The 25,662-nt window shown below is 48.7% G+C and overlaps 1 protein-coding gene across 6 annotated transcripts in view; it reads left to right on the forward strand.

Annotated features, from left to right (window-relative positions):
- Nucleotides 1-16,397, forward strand: part of LOC140660267 (NACHT, LRR and PYD domains-containing protein 12-like) — a 28,622-nt gene extending 12,225 nt beyond the window's left edge. For 4 of the 6 annotated variants that reach the window (XM_072880959.1, XM_072880965.1, XM_072880960.1 and 1 more), the window contains 6 exons: nt 479-646; nt 7,924-8,094; nt 10,604-10,774; nt 12,135-12,305; nt 14,310-14,480; nt 15,609-16,397. In XM_072880959.1, coding sequence (XP_072737060.1) covers nt 479-646; nt 7,924-8,094; nt 10,604-10,774; nt 12,135-12,305; nt 14,310-14,480; nt 15,609-15,624 — 868 coding nt within the window. In that variant the 3' untranslated portion in view covers nt 15,625-16,397. Of the gene's footprint in view, nt 1-478; nt 647-2,753; nt 2,922-3,324; nt 3,496-3,862; nt 3,999-7,923; nt 8,095-10,603; nt 10,775-12,134; nt 12,306-14,309; nt 14,481-15,608 lie in introns of those variants that run through there. The other 2 variants (XM_072880963.1, XM_072880964.1) reach the window with 2 other exon arrangements.
- Nucleotides 16,398-25,662: the final 9,265 nt, after the last annotated feature.

The raw sequence follows: 25,662 nt of genomic DNA on the forward strand, positions 1-25,662 counted from the left end.
TTCCCACTTCAGTTTACAGTGAGCTGAGCCCGCTCTGTTTAAAAGGTGGCTTTGTTCCTTCCAACTGACATATTGAGGGAGAGGTCCCATCAGGAGGTGAGCAGAGGAAATGGGAGCTGCTCCTGGCTCTAGCCCCAAGAGGAGCACTGTGCAGGCAGAGCTGGTGGCCATGCCCTTGCCGTGCTCCTCACCCAGCTCTTCCAGGAATCCTAGTTGCAGGGCTGCCTGGCTGGTGTGCATCTTCTCAGCCCCCACTTTTGGGGGAGGCAGGAATGAGGCTGCTGGGACAGGGCCTGGCAGCTTCCCTCTGGCTCGGGCAGAGCTGTGGGGTTGAGGGCTACCTCCTGGGAGGGGATTGGTTGTGGGGTGGACGTAGGTGGGGTTTGTGGCCATGGCATATGGTCATCTGCCCGGTGAGGGCCTGGTGGGCAAGAGCATCTGTCCTGGTGGCTGTGACAACTCGGTGGATCTTTTTCAGATTGGTTAGATGTCAACTTGCCAGCAGCTGTGGGGACCTGGCCGTGTTGCTCAGCACCAAGCAGAGCCTGAGGGAGCTGGACCTTGGTGCTAATGAGCTGGGAGACCATGGATTGCAGTTGCTGTGTGAGGGACTGAAACATCCTTCCTGCCAGCTGCAGATGCTGAGGTGAGGGACACAGGGCTCCTCGGGGCTTTTCCCAGCTGCCCCATGGGTAGCACTCAGTGTAGCTTGTGGGTGGGGCAGGGTGGGGTCCCTGCTCATCCTGTGCTTGTTGCCTGCCCTGCCAGGACAGCAATAATAGCTGTGACAGATGTCTTGCCCTACGGCCCTTCTGCCCCAGCCCTGGTCTCTGTAGTACCCCAGGGGGATGCAAGCCTCTCTGGGCATGCTTCCCTCTTCTACTGCAGTAGAGAGGCTTGTGGGCAACCAGTGCAAAGGCAGGGCTATCCTTTTGACGTTTCCAGTGGGGCTGAGCTGGAGAGTCAGTCCTGATCTTCCAGGTGCACAGTGTCTGCCTTTGCACACTGTGCCCCCAGCCATGTGTCAACACGCATCCTGGGTCACTCAGCTGCCATTCCAGTCATTCCCTTTTACTCACATGGCCGTCTGAGCTGCCATTCCCAATGTCAGGGTTCTTGCATAGATGCTGTCTCATCACAGCGAGCTCCAGGTGGATGTTCAAGTCGTGTGGGGTATGTCCCACGGCACTGGGACCCTCGAGGCAGACGGTGAAATCCAGCTGTGCACGTCCCTGTGGGGCAGTGGGAGCACTCGTGTGCGCACTGATGTGACTGTGTCTGGGGAGAAAAGAGAGTTCAGAGAAATTCCCACTTGTTGTCTCTAGCCTTTGGGGTACCCAGTCAGTGGGGAAGAAGGTCAGGGACAGGAACTGGTGGGAATTAGTTGAGAAGTTTGGTGGACTGAAAGGCTGTATTCACCTTTGTAAATAGCGTTGAGCCACGAGGACAGATGCACAGGGCAGAAGTGCTGATGTGGAGGGTGTGATGTTCACACTCTGGATATTTTTGGATACTTTCCCTTTGGCTCACTCGTGGTTCGGTTCCCTGGATCATAAGCCTCTGAGAGCTGTAGCATAGCAGTTGTGCTTCTGGAGTGCAACTTCTGTGCCCAGCTCATCTCAAAGAAACCTACTGAGAAGAGACTTCTCCACAGTGCGACCAGCACACAAGAACTGGGTGCATTCTAGGGGTCTACTTCAAAAGCATGATCCTGATGAGAAGTCTTGTGTAAATGCCCTAGCGAAAAGAGCTAGCCATTGCTGTTTCCTTCCAGTCCTTGCCAAGTCCTCTGTAGGCCAGTATGTGACTCCCTGCTACATCGGCTTCAGTTAGCCGGCTCCAATCACACAGCAGCACCTTCAGCAGGAATGAAGAACACTTTAAACACTCCAAGCCCTCATTTCCTGATACACCTCCCTGTCAGAGTCCCTGCTGAGAGAATAGTCTTTTGGGACCCTTTGGTGTGGGGAGCTGCAAAAGCCAGCCCAGAAGAAAGGTTTCCCTTCCAGAAGCGTATAACATTGGCAGGTATCGCCAAGCCCTGCTTAGCATGTTGAAGGCTTTGTTGTAATGTTGCTTCAGTCTCTTTGCCAGGGCTGCTGCCAGGTGAAGGGATGCAGGGAAGGACTATTGTGGGCTTCCCCTCCAGATGCCATGTGGCTTGTCTTTATGTGCTGCTGGCAGTGAACACAGTTCTAGGGTGACCTACTGCTGCACAGTGTCAGGCCTCTGTCTCTTCCTCAACCACGATTCCTCTCCTCCATTTTCATCTGCCAAGTGATGCTCACCTCTCATTGTCCTGCCTGAAGTGCTCTCCATTCAGTTCCCATAGTTCTTGGCCATATGTGCTCTCTGGGACTGCTCCTGGTTGTGAGGGAGCATGTCACAGATACTGTTGGCTTTCCTGCTGTTTGCTGTGTCCTGGCTTGTAAAGAAGACTTCCCACCCCTTTGGGTGAAGCTGTTCCTCTGTATGCCATGAGAAAGGGTAGCAATGCAGTTCTCCAGGCTTTTCTCCTGGCCTGTGGAGAGAGGCAGAAGAGGCAGCCCTCTGGTTTCTGAGATCTTTTGGTCCCCTTAGCTGAAGTGGGGGGTGATGATGGGCACTGGTATCCTAGACAGTGCGGGGCAGTGTTTCTGCCCATTGTTCATGAGTATTGGCCTGGTGACAGGCCAGTGAGTGGGTCCATCTGTTATTACAGCAGTGACAAGCCTCTTGGCTCATCTCCACGTGTCCATGTGTCTCTACTGCAGGTTGTTGAATTCCAAAATCAGCAGCACCTGCTATGGGGATCTGGGTGCAGCGCTCAGCACAAACCAGAGCCTGAGGGAGCTGGAGCTTATTGATGACCTGCGAGACCCTAGAGTGCGGCTGCTGTGTGAGGGGCTGAAACATCCTTCCTGCCAGCTGCAGAAACTGTGGTGAGGGACGGGAGGGTCCTCGGGTTTTTCTTCAGCTGCCCCATGGGTAGCACTCAATGAGGCTGGGGCTGAGAGACTGCTTCCTGCAAGAATGAGGGGAGACCATAAGCAAGGTGAGTCTGCAGTGTTGGGTCCCTGCTCATTCTGAGAAAGGAGCACTGTGCAGGTGGAGCTGGTGGCCATGCCCTCCGCAGTGCTCCTCCCCCAGCTCTTCCAGGCACCCTGGTCACAGGGCTCCCTGCCTGGTGTGTGTCTTCTCAGCTCCCTGCTGCTGGGGAAGCGTGGGGTAGGATTTGTGGCAATGGCTTATGGTCATTGGTCTGGTAAGGGGCTGGCAGACAGTACATCTGTCATCTTGGCAGTGATAAGCCCTGCAGCTCTTTTCCATGTGTCTCCCCTGCAGGTTGCAGTGGTGTCAACTTGACAGCACCTGCTGTGGGGACCTAGCTGCAGTGCTTAGCACCAGCCAGAGCCTGAGGGAGCTAGACATGCATGGAAATGAGCTGGAGGACCCTGGATTGCGGCTGCTGTGTGAGGGACTGAAACATCCTTCCTGCCAGCTGCAGATGCTGTGGTGAGGAACACAGGACTTCTTGGGGAAGTTCTCCAGAATCTTTGTGGGCAGCAAATGATGGGGTGTACGGCTGTGTGGATCCCTTCCCAGGGATGGCTCCTGCATGGCTGGGATGGAGCTGTGGGGCCAAGGGGCTCTTTGGTGCCTCCTGGGAGGGGATTGGCTGAGGGGAGGCCACAGGGCTGTCCTTGGATTTGGCAGTGGCTGCAGCACTGGCTCCTCATTGGGCACGTGGGAAGTGTGGGAAGGGTGTGTGGCCATGGCTTATGGTCATTGGCCCAGTGAGGCACTGGTGGGTGCTTGCATCTGCCATTGAGGTTGTGATGAGCTCCACAGCACTTACCCCTTCCACGTGTCTCCCCTGCAGAGTGTTGCAGTGCGAACTCACCGGTGCCTGCTGTGGGGACCTGGCCACAATGCTCGGCATCAACCAGAGCCTGAGGGAGCTGGACCTTGGTGATAATGAGCTGGGAGACCCTGGAGTGCGGCTGCTGTGCGAGGGGCTGAAACATCCTTCCTGCCAGCTGCAGATGCTGGGGTGAGGGACACAGGGCTTCTAGGGTTGTTTCACTGGCTGCTGTTTGCACATATGCTGGTTCACTCAGCTTTCTTTCCAGTCAGTCCTTTTTCCCCCAGAGCCATCTCTGCCTCTAGCTGCTGTTCCAGCATTGCTCACGTTCACGGAATCGTAGAATGACAGAGTAGTTGAATTTGGAATGGATTTCTGCAGATGTTGTAGTCTAGTCTTTCTGCTCAAAGCAGGGTCACTAGGGCAGGTTGTTCAGGCACTACCCCATCAGGTTTTCAGTATCTCTGAAGATGGAGACTCCACAACCTCTATGGACAAAAAAAACCTAGAAGGTTTCACCACTGTCACCATTAAAAAGGGTTTTTTAATATATATATTTAAGTGGAATTTACTGTGTTTCAGTTTGTGCCCATTGCCCATTCTCTGTTCACTGGAAATTGCTGAGAAGAGTCTGTCACTCTTCCTTACTCTGATGAGATGCCCTTAAGCCTTCTCTTCTATTGGCTAAACAGTCTCAGCTCTCACGGCCTCCCCTTGTATGACAGATCCTTCAATCCACTAATCATGCTTGTGGTCCTTCTGGATTTTCTTCAGTCTGGTCTTGTCTGTCTTGTACTGGGAAGCCCAGAAGTGAACACAGCACTCTAGATGTGGCCTCACCAGTGTTGAGTAAAGGGTGAATACTTGCCTCCTCTGAATATCTTGTAACACTCTTCCTCATGCTGCTGAGGTTGATGTTGGCTGCCTTTGCCGCAAGGGCACATCACTGGCTTATGTTCAGCTTGGTGTCCACCAAGAGACTCGGGTCCTTTTCAGCCAAGCTGCTTTCCAGCAGGTCAGCCCCCAGTCTGTACTGATGTATGGAATTACTCATCGTCACATGAAGGACTTTGGATTTCCCTTGTTGGCCTTTGAGGTTCCTGTTTACCCATTTCTCCAGCCTGTCTAGGTCTCTCTGAATTGCAGCTTACTCATCTGGTCTATCAACCACCCCTTCAAGTTTGTATCATGTGGAATCTCACTGAGAGTGTGCTCGGTCCCATTTTCCAGGTCATTAATGAAGATGTTAAATAGCATTTGTCTAGTATTGGCCCTGGAGGTACACCACTGGTTACTGGCCTCCAGGTGAACTTTGTGCGACTGATCAAAATCTTTCAAGCCTGGATGTTCAACCACTTCTCAGTCCTCCTTGCTGGCCACTTTTCTAGACACTACTCATCATTTTTTCTGTGAGGGTGTTAGGGGAGGCAATGTCAAAAACCAATTGAGATAAACAACATCCACTGATCTCCCCTCATCCTTCCATCCAATCATTTCATCATTGACAGATTGGTCAGACATGATTTGCCCTTCGTAAATTTGTGCTGACTACTCCCAGTCACCTTTTTGTCCTTTGTATGTTTGGAAATGGTTTCCAAGATTATTTTCTTCATTACCTTCCCACAATGGAGGTGAGGCTGACCAGCCTGTAGTTCCCTGGATCCTTCTTCTTGGCTTTCTTGAAGTTAAGGGTGACATTTGCTTTCTTCCTGTCTATGGGAAGAAAGCCTGATAACCTTGACCTTTCAAAGATAGTTGAGAGAAGCCTTGCAGTGACAATGACTAGCTTCCTCAGTGCTCACGGATGCATCCCACCAGGCTCCATGGACTTGTTTATGTCCAGTTTGTTTACATATGCTGCAATGTGATCCTTTCCACAGAGGATGAGTCGACCCTTGCCCTGGACTTTTCCACTGCTCTCAAGGAGCTGGGATTGCTGAAGGCCAGTCTTATCAGTGAAGACCAAGGTGAAGAAAGCATTCAGTACCTTGGCCTTCTGCATGTCCGTTGTGACCAGGTCCCCATTCCCATTTAGCAGTAGGTCCACATTTTCCCTGGTCTTCCTTTTGCTGCTGATGTACCTGTAGAAACTTTCCTTGTTGCCCTTCATGTCCGAATCTTGCCAGATTCAACTCCAGCTTACCTTTGGCTGTCCGAACTCCATCCCTGCACACTTGAACAGCGTCTCTATATTCTTCCCAAGTCACTTGCCCCTGCTTCCACCTCCTTTTTATGACTGAGTTTTGACAGGACACCTTATTCATCCATGCAAGCCTTCTGCCACCTTTGCTTGTTTTCTTCCTTGTCAGGATGGACCATTCTTGAGCTTGGAGGAGGCGATCCTTAAATATCAGCCAGCTCTCCTGGATCCTGTTCCTTTCCAAGACATAAAATTCTTCCTTGCAGATCTGTGAACAGGCAAAAGTCGTCTGTCCTGAAGTCCAGGGTTATGATCTTGCTTTTTTTTTTTTGTAATTGTTTTTTAAATTTTTTTAACCAGTCCTTTCAGGATCCTGACTTCCATCATCTCACAGTCACTACAGCAAAGGCTGTCCCCAGTCTTTACATCCCTGATCAGTTCTTCCTTGTTTGTAAGCATGAAGTCCAGCAGAGTGCCTCCCCTCGTCAGCTCATCCATCACTTGTATCAGAAAGTTGTTGTCAATGCACTCCAGAAACCTCTCACCTTGTTTGTTTCTTGCTGTGTTGTCCTTCTAGCACATACCAGGTTTGTTCAAGTTCCTCCTGAGGACCAGGGGCTTCCAATTGCTGATCAGATGGTCACCCACCACAGTCTCACCCCTCTTGGTCTGCCCTTTAATCCTTAACCATAAGCTCTTAGCTGGCTCATTGTCCATCTCTAGGCAAAACTCTCTGCTGGTCTCACATAAAGCACAAGTCCCTCTTCTCACCTTCCAGGCTTGTTCCTAAAGAGCCTGTATCCATCAACTGCAGCAGTCCAGTCATGTGAGGAATTCAAGCATGTGTCTCCGACTCCAGTGAGATCATAGACCAGCTACTGTACACATATAGCTAATTAATCTTGTTTGTTCCCTGTGGTCATGCATTAGTGTACATGCACTTCAGAGACCCACCCAGCCATGCTGATTTCCAAGAAAGGATTTGAGAGCTTTCCCCATAGTTGTGCCTTGTAGGCAATTCCTTATGTATGTGGATACGCTTGGGGTGGGCTTCCCTCAGCCCTGTTTTCTTGATTAGGAGGCCTCTGAGTTTACTTCATCCCAAATACTTTGCTTGCCAACCTTGTCCAGCACTTCCTCACTTGATTTTTTTTTTTTAATCATCCTGTCCGTTCACAATTGTTCCTAGTTTAAAGCTGTCCTTGACCAGCCTGTTGGCAAGAATGGTTTTTTCCCACTTAGGCAACTGGATCACATCTCTTTTCAGTTCTCAAAGATGATCCCATGATCATAAAAACTGAAACACTGTTGTCAACTCCAGTTTTGCAACCCATTGTTGACCCATGGGATTCCTCCACACCTCCTCAATCCTTCCCCCTCACTAAAGGATCAAGGAGAAGATCACCTGGGCTTCCATGCCCCTGACTATTGCCCGCAGAGTCATGTTTGATACTTTTGAGTTCACCCCTGTCTGTACAATTGGTGATCACAAGGAAAAGCAGTAGAAAATAACAGTCTGAGGGCCAGATGATCCTTGCTTCATCACTGCTGCCTTGATTGGTCCAGCATCAAGTGGGTGGGACTGGATGGGCTATGTGGTGCCATGGCTGGCTGGCATTGGTGGGTGGAGAGGGTGGAGCCATGGAGACCCCTCCCCTGGGCGGGTCCTGCATGTCTGGGGCAGAGCTGTGGGGCCAAGGGGCCCTTCAGTGCCTCCTGGGAGGGGGTTGGTTGAGGGGAGGCTGTGGGGTGGGCTGGGAGCAGGCGGTGGCTGCAGTGGTGGTCCCTCATTGGTCGTGGGGTGGGCATGTGGTGAGTGTGAGCAGGGTTTGTGGCCATGGCTTATGGTCATTGGCTTGGTGCTGGGCGGGTGGGTGAGAGCATCTGTCCTGGTGGTTGTGACAACTCGGTGGATCTTCTCCATTTTTGTCCTCTGCAGGTTGTGGCATTGTCAGCTCACCAGCGCTGTCTGTGGGGACCTGGCTGCAGTGCTCAGCACCAGCCAGAGCCTGAGGGAGCTGGACCTTGGTGCTAATGAGCTGGGAGACCATGGATTGCAGTTGCTGTGTGAGGGGCTGAAACATCCTTCCTGCCAGCTGCAGACGCTGGGGTGAGGGACACAGGGCTCCTCGGGGCTTTTCCCAGCTGCCCCATGGGTAGCACTCAGTGTAGCTTGTGGGTGGGGCAGGGTGGGGTCCCTGCTCATCCTGTGCTTGTTGCCTGCCCTGCCAGGACAGCAATAATAGCTGTGACAGATGTCTTGCCCTACGGCCCTTCTGCCCCAGCCCTGGTCTCTGTAGTACCCCAGGGGGATGCAAGCCTCTCTGGGCATGCTTCCCTCTTCTACTGCAGTAGAGAGGCTTGTGGGCAACCAGTGCAAAGGCAGGGCTATCCTTTTGACGTTTCCAGTGGGGCTGAGCTGGAGAGTCAGTCCTGATCTCCCAGCATGCATAATGTCTGCATTACCACAGGGTGGCCATGGTCGTCAAGACCTTTGTTGGGTCACTCAGGTCCCTTTCCAGTGTTACTGAAATGCATTTGGTTGCATTTTTCTTCTAGTTAGTGCGTGGGTACTGGAAAGAAGGCAGCAGAAATATGCACTAGCTAAAACTCCTTTTTATTGCTAGCAATAAAGATGCCTCTTGGCTGGGAGCATGGGTAGGACCCCATGTTACAACTCTTGATTCCTTATATGCAATCTTAAGACTATTTACATATTCATTTTTACATTTTACATAACCTATTGGCTTTGGCCATGATATCATCTGTTACCATTCACTTTTGAGTATTTGTACACACAAACCCCCTGTGCAAGCGTGCTTAATGCATAATTATTAGTTGAGTTTGCATGATTTTGTTGCAACTTTGTTGCCTGCAGCCAGTGTGGTCTGGTTTATTCTAGCAGCAAACCCACCTGTATATGCGAGGTCACTGTCAGTCAAGTTGTATTGTGCATGTCTTCAATGCCATCTTTACATTGTAGCTTTTTCTTATGTAACACAGTCAGAGTGTGTTTTTACCCTCAGAATCCTCTGGCATCCAGCTCTGTTGGGCCTTTTTAATCTCTTAAGCCCTGGGTGGCTATCCAAGGAACTTTGATATTGCAAATGGCACTCATCAGAGGGAGGAGCTGGGCAAAATTTGTGAAGCGGAAGGAGTGGTACCTGCTTTTCCAAGGTCATTGTGCACATGAAAGTGGTACTAAGCTTGTGGTCCCTCCTGTTATACTAGAGCATAGGAGCAATACTGTGGAAGCTGGGAGGGTTGAGTAAGAATGTGTGGAGCCATGCAGGAGGAAATGGATCGTGAAACACGTGCAGTTGGACTAGGCTATTAAAATGGTCTTGCCTGCTCTCCCACCTGTGCATGTGGAGAGCAGCTGGGCAGCAGAACAGTGCAGGGCAGAGATTAGCAGGGATCTTTATATCTGCCTTTGCCTGGAGACTTTGAAATGCTGCCAGGAATGAGCAGCAAAGATTAGATTGACGAAGTAGTAGTTACTGATGCTGTTTTCTCTGTCAAAAGTTTACATCCTTGGGTTTAAATTCTGAATGCAAGGAGGGTCTGAAGAAGTGTCTGAAAGTCTCCACAGACCTGTTTTCCAGAATGCCTATCGCTCTTCACATTTGCAGAAGGGTGGTTAACCAGGCCTTAGGTCATCTTTTGCCAAGCTAATCTGCTTTCTAGCTACTTAGGCCCAGCCTGTCCTGTTGTGTGGAATTATGCCATGTTTCATGGTCACATTGTCTTTCCAGAGAACATTATTACTGAGGATGCCTCTTTCTTCCAACTGCTATCAGTGTTCCCTCAATGCTCAGGGTATTTGCTCTCCCTTCTACTTTTCAGACTTAGTTAAGCAAGAACTTACATTTCTTCTTCTCTAGCTTTTCCTTCTCTAAAGCTCTAGCCCCCTCTCCCCTCTCTCCTGTACTTGCCCCTCATCTCTGACTTCTCATGGGTGTCCTTATCCCACAGTGGGCTCTCTGTAGTGCAACAGAAGTGGGCTCTCTGTCTTTCTCCTAGCTGGGGCTGTGCTTTCTCCTGCACTTTTCCTCCCTGCAATTGTATACCTCAGACCCCCATTCAACATTTCTTTTGATTTTTCAGGCAATTTGCATAATGTTTTGTTTTGGTGTTGAAATGAGAAAGCTCCTTTTTCATGGATTCATTGTTAAGCCATACGGACGGTTATTTCCCTATCCACTCTTTAAACACATGAGGGGCAGTTCACTGTGAATTGAGGCGGGAAGTGCTGCTTTTCCCTAGATCAGAGCAAAGTTAAAAGGAGGCATGGCACTGGGAAAGGCCCTGCCAAGGGAAGGTTTTCTTGCTTATGGCAGAACAAAACATGTATGAGCTCTCAAAGCATAACCAAGGCAGCCTGTTCTGAAAAGCTGCTGGCAGTACCTGAAAGGTCTTGAGCAAAAACCGAAGGGCCTAAATGGACAAGGTGGCCTGTGGCCAGATGTCAGGAGCATGGGGTGGGTGGGTGGTGAGTGTGGGCAGGATTTGTGGCCATGGCTTATGGTCATCGGCTTGGTGCTGGGCAGGTGGGTGAGAGCATCTGTCCTGGTGGTTGTGACAACTCGGTGGATCTTCTCCATTTTTGTCCTCTGCAGGTTGTGGCATTGTAAACTCACCAGTGCTGTCTGTGGGCACCTGGCTGCAGTGCTCAGCACCAGCCAGAGCCTGAAGAAGCTGGACCTTGGTGCTAATGAGCTGGGAGACCATGGATTGCAGTTGCTGTGTGAGGGACTGAAACATCCTTCCTGCCAGCTGCAGACGCTGAGGTGAGGGACACAGGGCTCCTCGGGGCTTTTCCCAGCTGCCCCATGGGTAGCACTCAGTGTAGCTTGTGGGTGGGGCAGGGTGGGGTCCCTGCTCATCCTGTGATTGTTGGCTGCCCTGCCAGGACAGCAATAATAGCTGTGACAGATGTCTTGCCCTACGGCCCTTCTGCCCCAGCCCTGGTCTCTGTAGTACCCCAGGGGGATGCAAGCCTCTCTGGGCATGCTTCCCTCTTCTACTGCAGTAGAGAGGCTTGTGGGCAACCAGTGCAAAGGCAGGGCTATCCTTTTGACGTTTCCAGTGGGGCTGAGCTGGAGAGTCAGTCCTGATCTTCCAGGTGCACAGTGTCTGCCTTTGCACACTGTGCCCCCAGCCATGTGTCAACACGCATCCTGGGTCACTCAGCTGCCATTCCAGTCATTCCCTTTTACTCACATGGCCGTCTGAGCTGCCATTCCCAATGTCAGGGTTCTTGCATAGACGCTGTCTCATCACAGCGAGCTCCAGGTGGATGTTTGAGTCGTGTGGGGTATGTCCCACGGCACTGGGACCCTCGAGGCAGACGGTGAAATCCAGCTGTGCACGTCCCTGTGGGGCAGTGGGAGCACTCGTGTGCGCACTGATGTGACTGTGTCTGGGGAGAAAAGAGAGTTCAGAGAAATTCCCACTTGTTGTCTCTAGCCTTTGGGGGTACCCAGTCAGTGGGGAAGAAGGTCAGGGACAGGAACTGGTGGGAATTAGTTGAGAAGTTTGGTGGACTGAAAGGCTGTATTCACCTTTGTAAATAGCGTTGAGCCACGAGGACAGATGCACAGGGCAGAAGTGCTGATGTGGAGGGTGTGATGTTCACACTCTGGATATTTTTGGGTGCTTTCCCTTTGGCTCACCTTTGGGGGAATGAGACTTCCAGTTACCTGCGAGGAAACGGCTGCAGCTGAGGCCTACAGGCAGTGGGCGTGGCACTGAGCTATCAGTGTCTGCTGCTCCAATTGGCCCAGTCCTGAGTGGGCAGGACTGGATGGGCTATGTGGTGCCATGGCTGGCTGGCATTGGCGGGTGGAGGCATGGAGAGCCCTCCCCTGGGCATGTCCTGCATGTCTGGGGCAGAGCTGTGGGGCCAAGGGGCCCTTCAGTGCTTCCTGGGAGGGCGTTGGTTGAGAGGAGGCTGTGGGGTGGTCTGGGAGCAGGCGGTGGCTGCGGTGGTGGCCCCTCATTGGCCATGGGGTGGGCATGTGGTGAGTGTGAGCAGGGTTTGTGGCCACAGCTTATGGTCATTGGCTTGGTGCTGGGCAGGTGGGTGAGAGCATCTGTCCTGGTGGTTGTGACAACTCTGTGGATCTTCTCCATTTTTGTCCTCTGCAGGTTGTGGCATTGTCAGCTCACCAGCACTGTCTGTGGGGACCTGGCTGCAGTGCTCAGCACCAGCCAGAGCCTGAGGGAGCTGGACCTTGGTGCTAATGAGCTGGGAGACCATGGATTGCAGTTGCTGTGTGAGGGGCTGAAACATCCTTCCTGCCAGCTGCAGACGCTGGGGTGAGGGACACAGGGCTCCTCGGGGCTTTTCCTCAGCTGCACTATGCACAGCACTCAATGGGACTGGGGCTGGCTGGCTGCTTCCTGCAAAGACCTGCAAAGAAGATGCTAAGACCAAGATATCCTCAGCACTGGGTCCGTGCTCACCCCCTGCTCCCTGCCTGCCATGCCTGGAGAACAAGAAGAGTGTGTGAAAGAGGTGCCCCTCCAGCCACCTCCTGCTCTGGCCCAGGTCTCTGGTCACTCGGGCACGCAGGCCCAAGTGAGCGAGCAGTGGAAGAGGGCAGAGCGTCCCTTGCCATGAAAGGTCTCTTCTGTCAGGGCTGACTCCTCCCTCCAGTGTGTGAATCTGTGGCACCCTAGGGGGATGTCCACCCCTTTGGGGTGTTTCTATATCTGGCAGTAGCGCAGAGGCCTCTGTGTGACCAACTGAAATGTAAGGATCTCTTCTGGGACTAGTCCCATGGGACTGAGCTGGAGAGTCAGTCCTGGACTCCCTGCATGCACAGTGTCCGCATTAGCTCACTGCGGCCGTGCTTGCGAGTCAGTATGAGCTGGGTCACTCAGCTCTCTTTTTAGGGTTTTGATTTTCTCACATAGCCCTCCAGTTACCTGTGTGTGTTGGCCCTGTGTTTAGTCTGCAAGCTCCAGATTGCTATCCAAATATCCCCTTTTTCTTAAATGAGACTGGATCCCTTTGTTATGGCAATGGGATTCAGCCAAACATTTTTCATGACTGAAGTGAGAGCAGTAGCACTGAGCTCCCACCCAGAAATCACAGTCTGAAAAACCATGAAGCATGCCTTTTCTCAAGCGATCTCCAGCACTCATCAGAATGGGCAAGGTCAGCATGGACTGAGGGGGGGTGTGGAAGGAGTCTGAGCACTGAAAGTGCTTGGGAAGCTGCTTATTGAGATCCTCTGAAAGAGGAAAGACAACTGCCACAGGGCTCCCTGGATGTGCTTGACTGAGATCCTGCACAGAGACAGCCTGTGCCAGCTGAGATGACCTGCAGGATGCCCTGATGCCCATCTGCTCATGCTGAGGGGCAAAGGTGGGCAAGGCTTATACCAGAGAAGAGAGTGGGGAAGATCTAAAGCCTCTCAGCAGAGAGGGGCATTATCAGATAGGCAGAACTGATGAAGCGGGGGAAGCCATATATCACTTTTTCAAGGTCATCAAGCAGAGGAAATTGCTGCTAAACTTTTGGTCCCCACTTTTATAGTGGGATTCGGGAGCGATACTGTGGAAGTTTGAAGGGGTGATGTAAGGATATGTGGAGCCAATGCAGGAGGAAGTGGATCCTGAAACACACACACGGGTGAACTGGGCAATTAACATAGTCTTGTCAGCTCTCCCACCTGAGCCAGGAGAGTAGCTGGGCAGCGGAAGGATGCGGGGCAGAAGCTAGTGAAGGTCTTTGTCAGAGATTTGAAATGTTGCCACGAATGAGCAGGTCCTGCAGTAAGCATTAGATTGGCAAAAGTGGAGTTACTGTTACCATGTTTTCTGTTGGAGTAGTGCATCCTTGGGTTTATATCATGAATGCAGGGTGGGTTCGAAGGACTGTAGCAGTGTCTCCACGTTCCAGACTATCCATGGCTCCACCCATTGCTAGAAGGGCTGTCAACCAGCAGGGTATTGCCCATACCCAGAATCATAACATGATTTAGGTTGGAGCCTCTCTGGACCCTTGGTGACCACACTCCTGGTTAAGAAACTTTTCTCAAATCTAATTAGAGTTTCCTGTGTTACGTCGCTTGTGCCCATTGGCTCTCATCCTTCCACTGTGCATCTCTGAGAACGGGCTGGCTGAGGGTGGACTGGGAATGGGTGATGGCTCCAATGCTGGTCCCTCATTGACAGAGTGGTTGGCATGTAGTCCGTGTGGGTGGGGCATGGAGTAGGGTAGGTATAGCTTACAGTCAGGGGCCTGGTAGGAGGGTGCATTGGTCATCACAGCTATGGTGAGCCTCACACCTCTTTTCGATATGTCTTCTGCAGGCTGAGGATCTGCATGCTCACCAACGCCTGCTGCGAGTACCTGGCCACAGTGCTCAGCACCAAACTGAGCATGAGACACCTGGACCTTGGTTTTAACAGCCTGGGAGACTCTGGAATGCTGCTGCTGCATGAGAAGCTGAAACATCCTGACTGGCAGCTGCAGGGACCGCGGTGAGGACATAGGGGTCCATGGGGCATTTTTCCAGCTGCCCTGTGGGCAGTACGCAGTGGGGTGTGTCACTGGGACTGTGTGGCTGCTTCTTTCAGAGAAGGCTGTAAGCGAGGTTTGTTTGCAGCACTGGGTCCCTGGTCATCCCATGGTCCCTGCCTGCCCTCCTTGGAGAGCAAGAATAGTCTGTGAAAAGGGTGCCCCTGCAGGCATCTTCTTTCCTAGCCCTGAGTCCTACAGTCTGGCTAAGTGCCAGATGTACCTTATGAAGAAGATTAATTCTCCCTTGATTCCTAATGGACTTTTCTGATACCTATCATTGCTTTTGTCCAGCTGTCTGCTTCAGGCCTTGTTACTTACCCTCTCTGGAGAATCATATCCCATTTCTAAAATTACCAGTCAGATATCAATCCCTTCCTCAAGGTTGTTGATGATATAGGAGTTGAACTGGTTAGAATTACTGCTTTGCTTTCTCATGATATAAGATCTGGGGTTAGAATTATATGGCTATTCCTTCACAGCCTCCAAGGAGCTAGGACTCCATCTCTTAAACCCTTGGAGATCCTCATGCTGCAGTTTTTGGTGGATTGTGTGTCCTTTCAGTGGAAGGAGTGTTTTATAAAGAAGGTCCTCATGCTGAAGGAGACCCTGCAGAGACCAGGGACTGTAGAGAGCTGGATCATTCCTAGGTCTAGTGAGGTGCTTTTCTGAAGACCACAGGTCTCGCACTGTGCTCTGTAGCTGAGGAGGCAGCTAAGATAGGCAGCCCATTTGTTTCTTCTGACTGAAACACAGTTAGGTTTGAATTACTTGTAGTTAAGCATGTGCTGAAGGGGATTTGTGTGCTCTGAACAAGGAGAAATTGCCTTGGTGAAGGGCCTTCATGGAAGCACAAAGGCTTAGACCAGGCTTTCTGATCCCCACTGCCTTCCACATCATGCTTCTGGGCTATGAGAGCAGCAGCTGGGGAATGGGGATGACAGCAAGGCTGGGGTCTGGCAAGCTCAGGAGCATGATGCTGTGAAGCAGGAATGGTATTTGTCTCTAGTTGTGCAGTGCTCTTGGGTGTCAGGCAGTAGTCAATATTTGGGGTACACTTAACAGTTCTTCTTTCCTACTTCTCTCCAAAGGTGGATCAGATCTTGATTAAATGAAGAAACACAACAGAAGCTAGCTCCCTGAGAGAAGAGAAGACCAGATGGAATAAATGCTACGTTTCTTGAGCAGGGCTCTCTGCAGCCAGGCTCTCTGGCCTAGTGATGCCATTGTTGTCCCAAATCTGGGTTCTTTACCTGGTGTGCAAGAACCCGAAAAACACACAGAGCCGACATATTTCTTTATTTCATGTCTGCGCAGAGATGGGTGCTAGGTGGTAACTCCACAAATCTAGCACATCCTCCTTGCAAAGTTACAACATTTATATAATTTTACAAAACAAGGTAATGTTATACATTACATTCTGATTGGTTCATTGCGCTACATACTCATCTTAAAGTTGTATTACCTTTTTATTCAACTACATGTGCTCGCTAACTGGGGGGGCAGCCCAACTTACGTTTCTTTTCCCTAGCAGTGTGTATTTTAATGTTATAATTGTATTAAGGTGAGGATAGGTTACTTTTAGGTAGTTTGCTTCATCGACTGGTGGGTTAGCAGATGCTTCCCTTATCTTAGATTTACAATGTTGTCTCTTCAGGGTTGCTGTATTAACTTTTACTCACTCCTTATCAGTTCCTTGCGTTCTTTCTCAATCCTCCTTCAGTCATTCGTCGTCACCATCACTGGTTTTGGAATCTTCCTGGGAATCTATACAGTATGCTAGGTGCTTGGTACTTTGCTGGATTGGGTTCTCTGAGAATGACCCAGTTATAGATTTTGGGATCAGTGAAGTTTACAAATAGATGTGTTCTCTAACAGAAAAATCTGGTGATCATAAAGAAGTATTTTTCACTAGAAAAGAAAAAATAAATATATTTACTGTCATGCAGTTTTTACATTCCCCTGTGCTCAGGGCTTGCTTCAAGACAAGAAACACCATTCCACAAAACAAAGCTGGTGAGACCCTGTGATATCTGACCTGGCCTGTGGCTCTGTTTCATTACAATGAAGGTCTCCTGTAGGCCCTGTATTATACCTCCCAGTCCCATGCAGATGCCTCTCACACCATGAAGTGTCTAAAATGGCCCTTATGTTCAGGCAACTGAACTTCTCCCTGGCTGCCTATATCTGATATACTTTTCTAGACTCTCCTTAGCAAAGAGGAATAAGAACTGCTAGGACATGATTTAGGTAACCTGTTTTAGACATGGTGAAACCATGCCTTAGCAATTTGTTTTCATTTTCACTGAGTATAAAGGATGACTACAAGACATCTGTATTGTACAGGCCTTAGGCTGTGTGATGAGTTCCATCATCAGCTGCTGATGGCGAAATGAGGTTTGAACGTATCTTAGCACATGGAGAAAGTAATTAGCCGATTGCTTTCCTGACAAGTGCATGATTGAAGGACAAAAACAGGAAAGTGTATGATGACATGCGTGAGTATGATGTGATGTGTATAAAGAGGAAAATTAAGTGGATACTGCTTTTTGGATAGATGTGGGGAGTCTGATTAAAAAAGGGCTAACAGTCCCGCTGCTCTAGGTTTTGAAGTGATAGGGCTCACCTCTCCTGTGCTAAGGAGACTTGCAAGTCCTCTACACATGCAGGTACCACCATAAAGGCAGCAACATCACGCACTCTACCTTCCATTTGGATGCCTTTATTCCCAAAGGCACCAGCCACCTTTCCCTTTCACATGCCCAGGACCTGTTTGTCTTAAACTTTGTCACCTTGCTTAAATTTCACAGTTAATGGACATGAGTGAATTTGAATGCTCATGCCAAAAGCTGCCTTTATAGATGGAGTGCAGTCCATCTCAAGTCTGACCACCCTTCTGAAACACTTTTCTTTTGCCACTGGTAAGAATGGCAACCTGCAGTGACTCAACCTGAGATAGGATGCCCATGAACATTGTCCTGTAAGTGCCCAGAATTCATTGTGAATAATCTAACAGACTTCCTGCAAATCTTTCACTAATTAGGTTGCTCAAAGCCCCATCCAGCCTGCCCTTGAACACTCCTGGGTTTGGGACATCCACAGCTTCTCTGGGCAGTCTGTTCCAGTGTCTCTAACTGGAAGTTACTATTAACTTTCCCATGCATCCTTCTGTAAAAAGTGTAGAGCTATAAAACAAGTTTCTTCTGGGTAGGCTACAATGGGGTGTATATGGTAGTCTGGAATAATATTTTTAGTGTAAGCCCTCTGTGAGGTTTATTCCTCTGTATAACTCTCATAAGCAGATAGATGATTCATCTGTTCTAAGAATTCGCATCAGGGTGTCTTTGACCCCTCAAGCTTCCCTTGTTGACAAGGGAAGGGAGTGTACTAAGTCTGGCTGGGATGGAGTTAATTTTCTTCATAGGAGCCAGGGTGCTATGCTTTGGATGTGTGACTAAAACATCATTGATAACACACCAGTGTTTTGTCTACTGCTGCACAGTGCTTGGACAGCATGAGGCTTTCTCTTTGTCACACTCTGCTAACCCAGCAAGCAGGCTGGGGGTGGGCAAGAAACTGGAAGGAGACAGCCATGACAGCTGACCCAAACTGGCCAAAGGAATATTGCATACCGTATGGTGTCATGCTCAGCAATAAAAACTAGGGTAGAGGAAGGAGAAGCTGGGGGGGTGGGGGTGTGTGTTGTCTTCCAGGCTGGCTGTTGCTCAAGAGACTGGCTGGACCTCATTCTTACTGTGGGAGATGGTGAGTGATTCCTTTTGTATCACTTGGGTTTTTTCCCTCTTTCCTTCACCTATTAAACTATTTTTATCTCAACCCAAGAGTTTTCTCACTTTTGCTTTTCCTCTTGTCTTCCCCCCTGTCACTGCAGGAGTGCGCGGAGGGAGGAGGTGAGCAAGCAGCTGTGTGGCTTGGCTGCTGGCCAGGGTCAACCTATTACACGTTTCTAAGATGATCAAGAGCAGCCTTGCAATGATACCAGCCAACTCCCCTAGCACCCTGGGGTGAATCCCATCAGGTCTATGGTGTGTGTCCAGCTGGCAACAATGCTTCCCAGCTGCATCAGTCTCCACTGTGGTTGAGGCTTCATTACCACAGATACTGCTAGAAAATTTCACCAAATCACAGAATGGTTGAGGTTGGAAGGGACCTTTGGAGGTCACCTGCTCCAACCCCCCTGCTCACACAAGGAAATCTAGAGCCAGTTGCCCAGAACCGTGCCTGGATGGCTTTTGAATAGCTGCATGGATGGAGATTCCACAACGTCCCTGGACAACGTGTGCCAGTGCTCATTCTGCTCATTCACCCTTACAGTGAAAATGGGTTTCCTGATGTTCAGATGGAACCTCCTGCGTTTTTAGTTTGTACCATTTGCCTCTGGTCCCATCACTGAGCACCACTGAAAAGAGCCTGGCTCCGTCCTCTTTGCATCCTCCCCTCAGGCAGGGGACCACGTTTCCCTTAGCTCTCCAAGCCTTCCTTGTGCTGCCAATGCCTGTACAGAAGCCCTTTTTGTTGCCTTCTCCATCCTTCACTTACTTCCAGCTTCAGCTGAGCTTTGGCTTTCCTGGCTCCATCCCCACACCCAAAGGCCATGTCTTATATGCCTCCTGAGTAGCCTGTTCACCCTTCCACACTGTGCACATCCTTCTGGAGTCTGAACTCAGCAGTTCAGGAGTCCCTGTTCATCCATGCCAGCTTCCTGCCAGGCCTTGCTCGACTCCCGGCACATTGGACTGGTGTGTCCGTTGGCTTTGGGGATGTTGTCCCTCAAGATCCAAGAGGGCCCCACAGCCCTTTTGCCCTCAAGGACAGTCCAAGCAGGTCCTTAACTAACTGAAATCAGCTCTTGTGCAGTCCTGAGCTGTGATTCTGGGGGCAAACATTGTGGCTTTTTGGTTGCATTACCTTCTCAGTGCTCCAGTTATCCTGCAGAGGCCCTGTTCCTGGGACTGGCTACAGCTGGAAATTTTTTTGTCTTTTTTTCTGCAAGTACAATTTAAAATAATACATAAATCTGCGTAAAGTTTAATTTTAAGAATGCCCTGTGCTTCCAAATTATTTTTTGAATTAATAAATGTTTTTATTACTTTTTTAATTAATAATTTTTAAGATTTTTTTCCCTTTAAAAATTAATTAATAATCCTTTAGGAGTTATTGATTCAGTAAGAAGAAAATGTCAATAGTACTATTCTGGCCTGAAAGTCTTCGCATCAAATTGACCTAACACTTTCTGTTTGCCTAAGTAACTCATTGGATCTGACATATTCTCATGGCTGGCTTTTCCAGTGTACACTGTCCATGTAGAAGGTAGAAAGGGGGCCTCATCCTCAGTCATGCATGTTGACAAATGTATCAGTTGGGCACGAAACAGTTCCTTGACATCCCTGGCTATGGAGACACCCTCTCTTAGTGACTGACAACAGGCATAAAGGCCTTCTTATGGCACCGCTCGGAGCCCTTGGGTGTTGGCCCAGAAAGCCTTTGGGTTACGTCTGTGAGCACTGAGTATCCTGTGTTGAAAGGTGGCTGTAGATGGCAAAGGAAGAAGAGTTTGCCTTAGCACAGCCCTGCAGGTGCTGCAGAGACCAGGTGTGTGCCAAGCTGCTTAACACCACAGCACAGGGGAGACTTCTGGTTCCTTCCCATCCACTTAGCTCCCATGTGGGAGACCTGAATAACTAAGAATAAACTCAAAATATTCCTCCCCTTTCTCCCTTGTTAAATTACATCTCCAGAAACAGCAAAAGCACCACAAAAAGTTCTTAAATGAGAGTCTTGACACAGAGGGTCTGAACAAATTTCACCCTGTGCTAGAGGGTATCTGCATTTAATGACCCCATTTAGGATTTGATTAGAAAGCTTCCACTGGAGAAATTGCCATGGGCTCTGTGGACCGAACAGTAATGCAGTCTGAGAATACATTATAAAACAAAGCTTTACTGAGGCACTAAGAAAGGTGTGCAACAACACACCTGTACGGTGACTCATCTGATCACCAATAGCAAACACAGGATCATAAGCGATGCCATCGCTCCATCGGACTGCCAGGGACACTTAGTGTCCGGGTCATCTGGCAGCAACAGCCAATCATGCAAATGCCTTTTGAATGCGGGCAAGCGTTGTGCCACCCCTTGGCTCCGACAATAGCAGTGTGGTTTGAGAGAACCTTACCTTACACGGACAATGTGGGCAGCATCCTGCATATGCTGCTGATGTTGGTCAAGGGACATGGTGTCGGGGGCAAAGCATCAGAAGCAGATTATTTAATTTTAAACACACCCCCAGATGCAGTTTTCCAAACTCTTACAGTGTTCAAAGTGTTCACATCTGCAGGCTTGGCTCTGACAGCTCTGTGGAAGCTCTCATTATAGCTTTTTATAAACTCTGACAACACATCAATGTAGTGAAAAGTGTTGTGTGTTGTAAAATATCTCCATATCTTGGTTTTGAGCATCCTGTTACAGATGCTCAGTGACAGAGGCTTTACTTTGCTATTAGTAACAAAACAGTGAACATTACACTGCTTTAACAGCTTCTTTAAAAGGCTGGTTTAAAAATTCTTTTCCATGGTCAGTCTGCTAAAAATTGCTTTAAAAGCCCTGACAATTTCAGAACTAGTTTTGCCTTTTAGACCAATGGCCCATGCATGCTTGGATAATACGTCTAGCACTGTTACAACGTACTTAACACCATCATTGTGTTTGGAAAACTGTTGCATATCCACCAAGTCTGCCTGGCATTGTGTATCCACCATCTGCCACAATCACCTTGTTTCTTTCTAAGTGCTCTCTTGCAGCCTTGTGTAAGCTGTAAGCATCCTGGATTGCAAGCCAGGTTGCCACTTGGCTTCTGTTCAGATTGGCAATTTACCTTTTAGCAGCTTCAAAAAGAGAATTTATATCTCCAAAGCTTCCCCACCTCCCAGGAGCACTGTATATTTCATTTAACAGAAGCGGTGGCATAGACATCTCTACTGACACACTGCTACTTTCATACAAAACGAAACACAAAGAAAATTTACTGACAGAGTTGGTTGCTACTTAGACTTTTCCAGACCTTTTCCCTTTTTTCCTTGAACACCACTGTCACTTCTGTGCCCATCTTCTTTATTGAGCTGCTGCCAGCCCACATGGTAAGGCAGAAAAGTCCCAGCACATTCCTGACTTCTCCATCGGTCAGTCAGCCAGAGCTTTCTGAAATGTTCTATAAGGTCATCAACCTAAGGATAAGGAAATATAAATAGCAGCAGCCTGCACCCATAATGATGTTACAGGTAGCTGTAAGATGCCCCACAACCACAGGGAAGGGGAGCTCCCCCACCACCACCAGCCCTCTCTATGTGACACTGACCTCAAAATCCAGTTTAGGGTTCACAGACCCATCGGCCAGTTTTTTTTTTCAGATTCCTTCTGGGTCTTTTCCTTATTTTCCCCACATGCGTGTTCTTCTGAAGTTGGCATTTTGCTTTGGTTTTCCATTTTTGCAGACAGCGTTGCCTGTTCCTTGCAGCACTCTGCAAAGCCCGAAGTCTGCCCCAGCAATACCCTGTGGTCATCCTGTAGGGCTGGGACCAGATGCAGGGGCCTCTGAGTACAGCTCACAGGACTGTCCTTTTCTTTGCACATGACAGAATTTGTTGCTGTTTTCAAAGGTGAAATGCATCAGTTTTCAATTTGGGCAAGTGGCAGAAACCCTTCTTTCTCTCTCTTTCATGAACCTATCCATTCCCTGCTGGAAAAGGAGCTAAAAACTGAAAAAGTAGAAAAAAACTTTTTTTCCCCCACACCCTTTTAAAATGTTTTTTTCAAATGGTAGCAGTGCAGAAATACCTATTTAAGCACAGATTGTGTTTGCAGAGTTTGGGACACCTACCCTAAATAGAAGAATGACCTTCTTTTTCTGAGTCCCTGAAGTGCAAAGCCAGGAAAAGGCAGAATCTGCATTAGGGGAGCACCGCAGAGACTTAACCTGCCATGAATACAGTTCTGTTCTGGACATTTTAGAGACCTTAGCCTCATTAAAAATTAATTTGTGTGCTGAAGGGACTCTTCAAACAGATTATTTTCAAGGCCAATGTGGATATTACCCCCTATTAAGCACTCACTGGAACAGACTAGGAAACAGATTTTTTCAGGTGCCAACTCTCCAGCTCTCTTTGCTAATCTTTTCTCAGCACTTCACAGGAAAGCATAGCCTTGGAATTTTTAACTGAGAACTGAAAACTGGTGTTTAAAACACTCTGGCAGGCAAAATCCTTTTTTTTTTTATTCCTTAAAAATTGAAGGGCTGTTTATGAACAAAACCCAAACTCCAGAAAATCGTCAGTCCTTCCCATGATTTACACAAAGTATCTACTTAACTTCACAACATCTTTAACAAAACTCAACCTCAACAAACTCTCATATATTATTCTTCTGCTCATTTTGATGCAAACATTTGGTCATTGCCTCAGTGCAGGGCTGAGCAGACATAGTTTTGCCCACTGAAGTTTCAGAATATGGTTCATAGACTGACATTTATCATGCTGAAGCTCTATAGGACCTTTAATGTACTTCAAACTAACTTCCACTGTCAGCTCTTCTTTTTTCAGGACCTAGAAACAGCTAGTAGAAGTCTTCAAGAGTGACAGTTGTGTTTGGCCTATGTTAGTGTCTACTGAACAGCTACAAACCCAGCTTTAGATGAGTCTGATTGTTCCAGAAATTGCACCTGATCAGAATTTCAGATTTTGAGTAGACTTCACATGAGCTGCAGCTGGACTGGACTGGACACTGTAAAACACATCTCAGGGAACAGCTTTTACCCAAAGAGCTAACAGTGTAGATCTGGTGCTGCAAACACAACTTCTCTGGGTGAGAGCTGAATTTTGGGATTCCTCCACTGGCCATATTCCTCTATTGCAGAAACTCACACAACCTCTACACACACTGAGGCAACCACTCCCCTTTTTCTCCAGGAAAAAATATGAATATGGATGGAAGCATCTCAGTACTGAGACTTGGCCCATGGGATGACTGTTGGATCATATCCCAACCAACCCTTTAACTTTAGAGGGAAAACAAAGAGGTGAACTTGCCCAAGGTCACTCAACAGAGAAATGATGCTGGAGTCCAGATCTCTGTGTCATTGCATAATTGTGTCATAAAACACAAACCTAGTTGGTTTATCATCTGAAAAAGAATAGGAGCTGTCTGAGTGACTTCAGACTGAGTCACTAAAATGAATTGTTTCCAAAGGAAATGCCCCTAAGGACATTAAATCACTTCAGAGCAGTAATGGAAAGGCTATGGGAGTAGATGAGCTGAGTTAGTGAACAGGGCTTTCTCATCTTCATTTCTCTGACCCTTAGTTGCAGAAAATACAGGACATGTGAAAATTACAGCCCTACTTTCTTCAAATAATGACTCTGCTTAGCTTAGGACTTAAGCCCTTGCTAAGGCATAGTGTTTATTTTATTTTAGAATTTAATTGAAGGCTGTCCTTGGTTTCAGAGGAAGACTTTAAGAATAGTAGGTGTTGGGACACATTTGGGACAAGTGTAAAGAGAAGAGGATTTTTCAAAGCTATAGACCCTTCCCTCAGACCCATGCCCAAAGGGCAGCAATGGAGACAGTGATGACTAACTGAGCAGCTGGCTGGTGCCAGTGGGGAGCAGCAAAGAAGTGGTGGGAAACCGAGTAATCACAGAATCACAGAATGGCTGAGGTTGGAAGAGACCTCTTGGAGGTCATCTGGTCCAACCATCTGCTGAAAACAGGGTCAGCTCTAGCAGAAATTCCTCTAATTTCTAATTTTTATCTAATCCCAGAGGACCTCTCCACACACTTGGAGGCAGTGTGTGGGAGGGCTTGGAACTCAGGAGTCCCTTGTTCTACCTCCAGCTTCTTTACAGTCAGAATATCAGCCAGCCTTGCTATTCCCAGTACTCCTCATGTAAGAACTCTCCTGCCTCTGATCCAGTTTTTGTTGTATGTCCTGAAACTTGTTGTTACTGGTTCCTCACAACCTGCAATGTTTAACCCTCCTGACCTTGAAGGCCGCAGATAAGACGTCAGTAGGAAAGGTGCACCAAAGAGAATAATTAATAACCCACCTCCTGGTGTGAAGTTTGAGTTTCAACAGAAAGGATGGAGGACACCCTCAAATGCTGCTGTTGTTACAGACCCTCACCTGCCTCACACATAATGCAATACTTTGGTCTCCAAAGGGTAAAGTATATATATTTTTTCTTTAAATATGGAAAGGTGCTCCTCTTGGAACCCCACAAGCTCACAAGTGTTGAGTGTGTAACTCCCACGAATGCCCATTTATCCCAGCAGACACTGGCCAATTTCTTCAGCACCAGTGTCTCTTCCCATTGTGTTTCCTTCCACCTTGGACCGACCCCAGTCATTTTAATCACCTATTTCCCACTTGAAGGAGATCACACCTCCGAGTAAAACAGAACAGGAAAGCTGAGGAAACCCACTTTGGGAGGAGACACCAGTGGTGGGACCAGATCTCCCAGGAAAACTCTTCTCTGTGTCAAGAGTGACCAAGACAGGTTACTGCACTATCAATGAGAGAGAAGCACCTGGTAACCAATTAGAGAATACCAGGACTATGCCCTGGCTTCAACAGAGCCACTGACAAAAAAGAAACCAGCTAACTACTTCTTGGAAGGAATACAAAATTCGTTTGGACTCACCTCCCAGAAGAGGGAAATACACTGGTTTTTTTGTTCTAGAACATATGTCAGAGGTATCACAAACAGAAGAGAAGCAGTCACCCTGACAGGAATCCTGCCAGCAGAAAGAGGAGCGAGTTCAGACTAACCAAGTTCACCAGGGAGGAGACAAGGGTGGGAGGGCCTGGAGCGGCACAGGCTTTTTAAATAGTAAGACCAATTGTTCTTGGGGTACCCAGACCGCTGAGCTGGGTATGGCAGCAGACAGATATGGCAAGCAGAATGAAGCCCCCATAATCCAAGGGGAAATGGTTAGCACCCTGCTACACCACTTAGACAATATGCAAGTCTATGGGGCTGGATGGGATCCACCCAAGGGTACTGAGGGGGCTGGCAGAAGCCACTTTCACCAGCCACTTTCAATCATTCTTGCAGTAATACAACTCCCTAACAAA

Source organism: Ciconia boyciana, chromosome 16, assembly GCF_034638445.1.
Source record: "Ciconia boyciana chromosome 16, ASM3463844v1, whole genome shotgun sequence".
NCBI lineage: Eukaryota > Metazoa > Chordata > Aves > Ciconiiformes > Ciconiidae > Ciconia > Ciconia boyciana.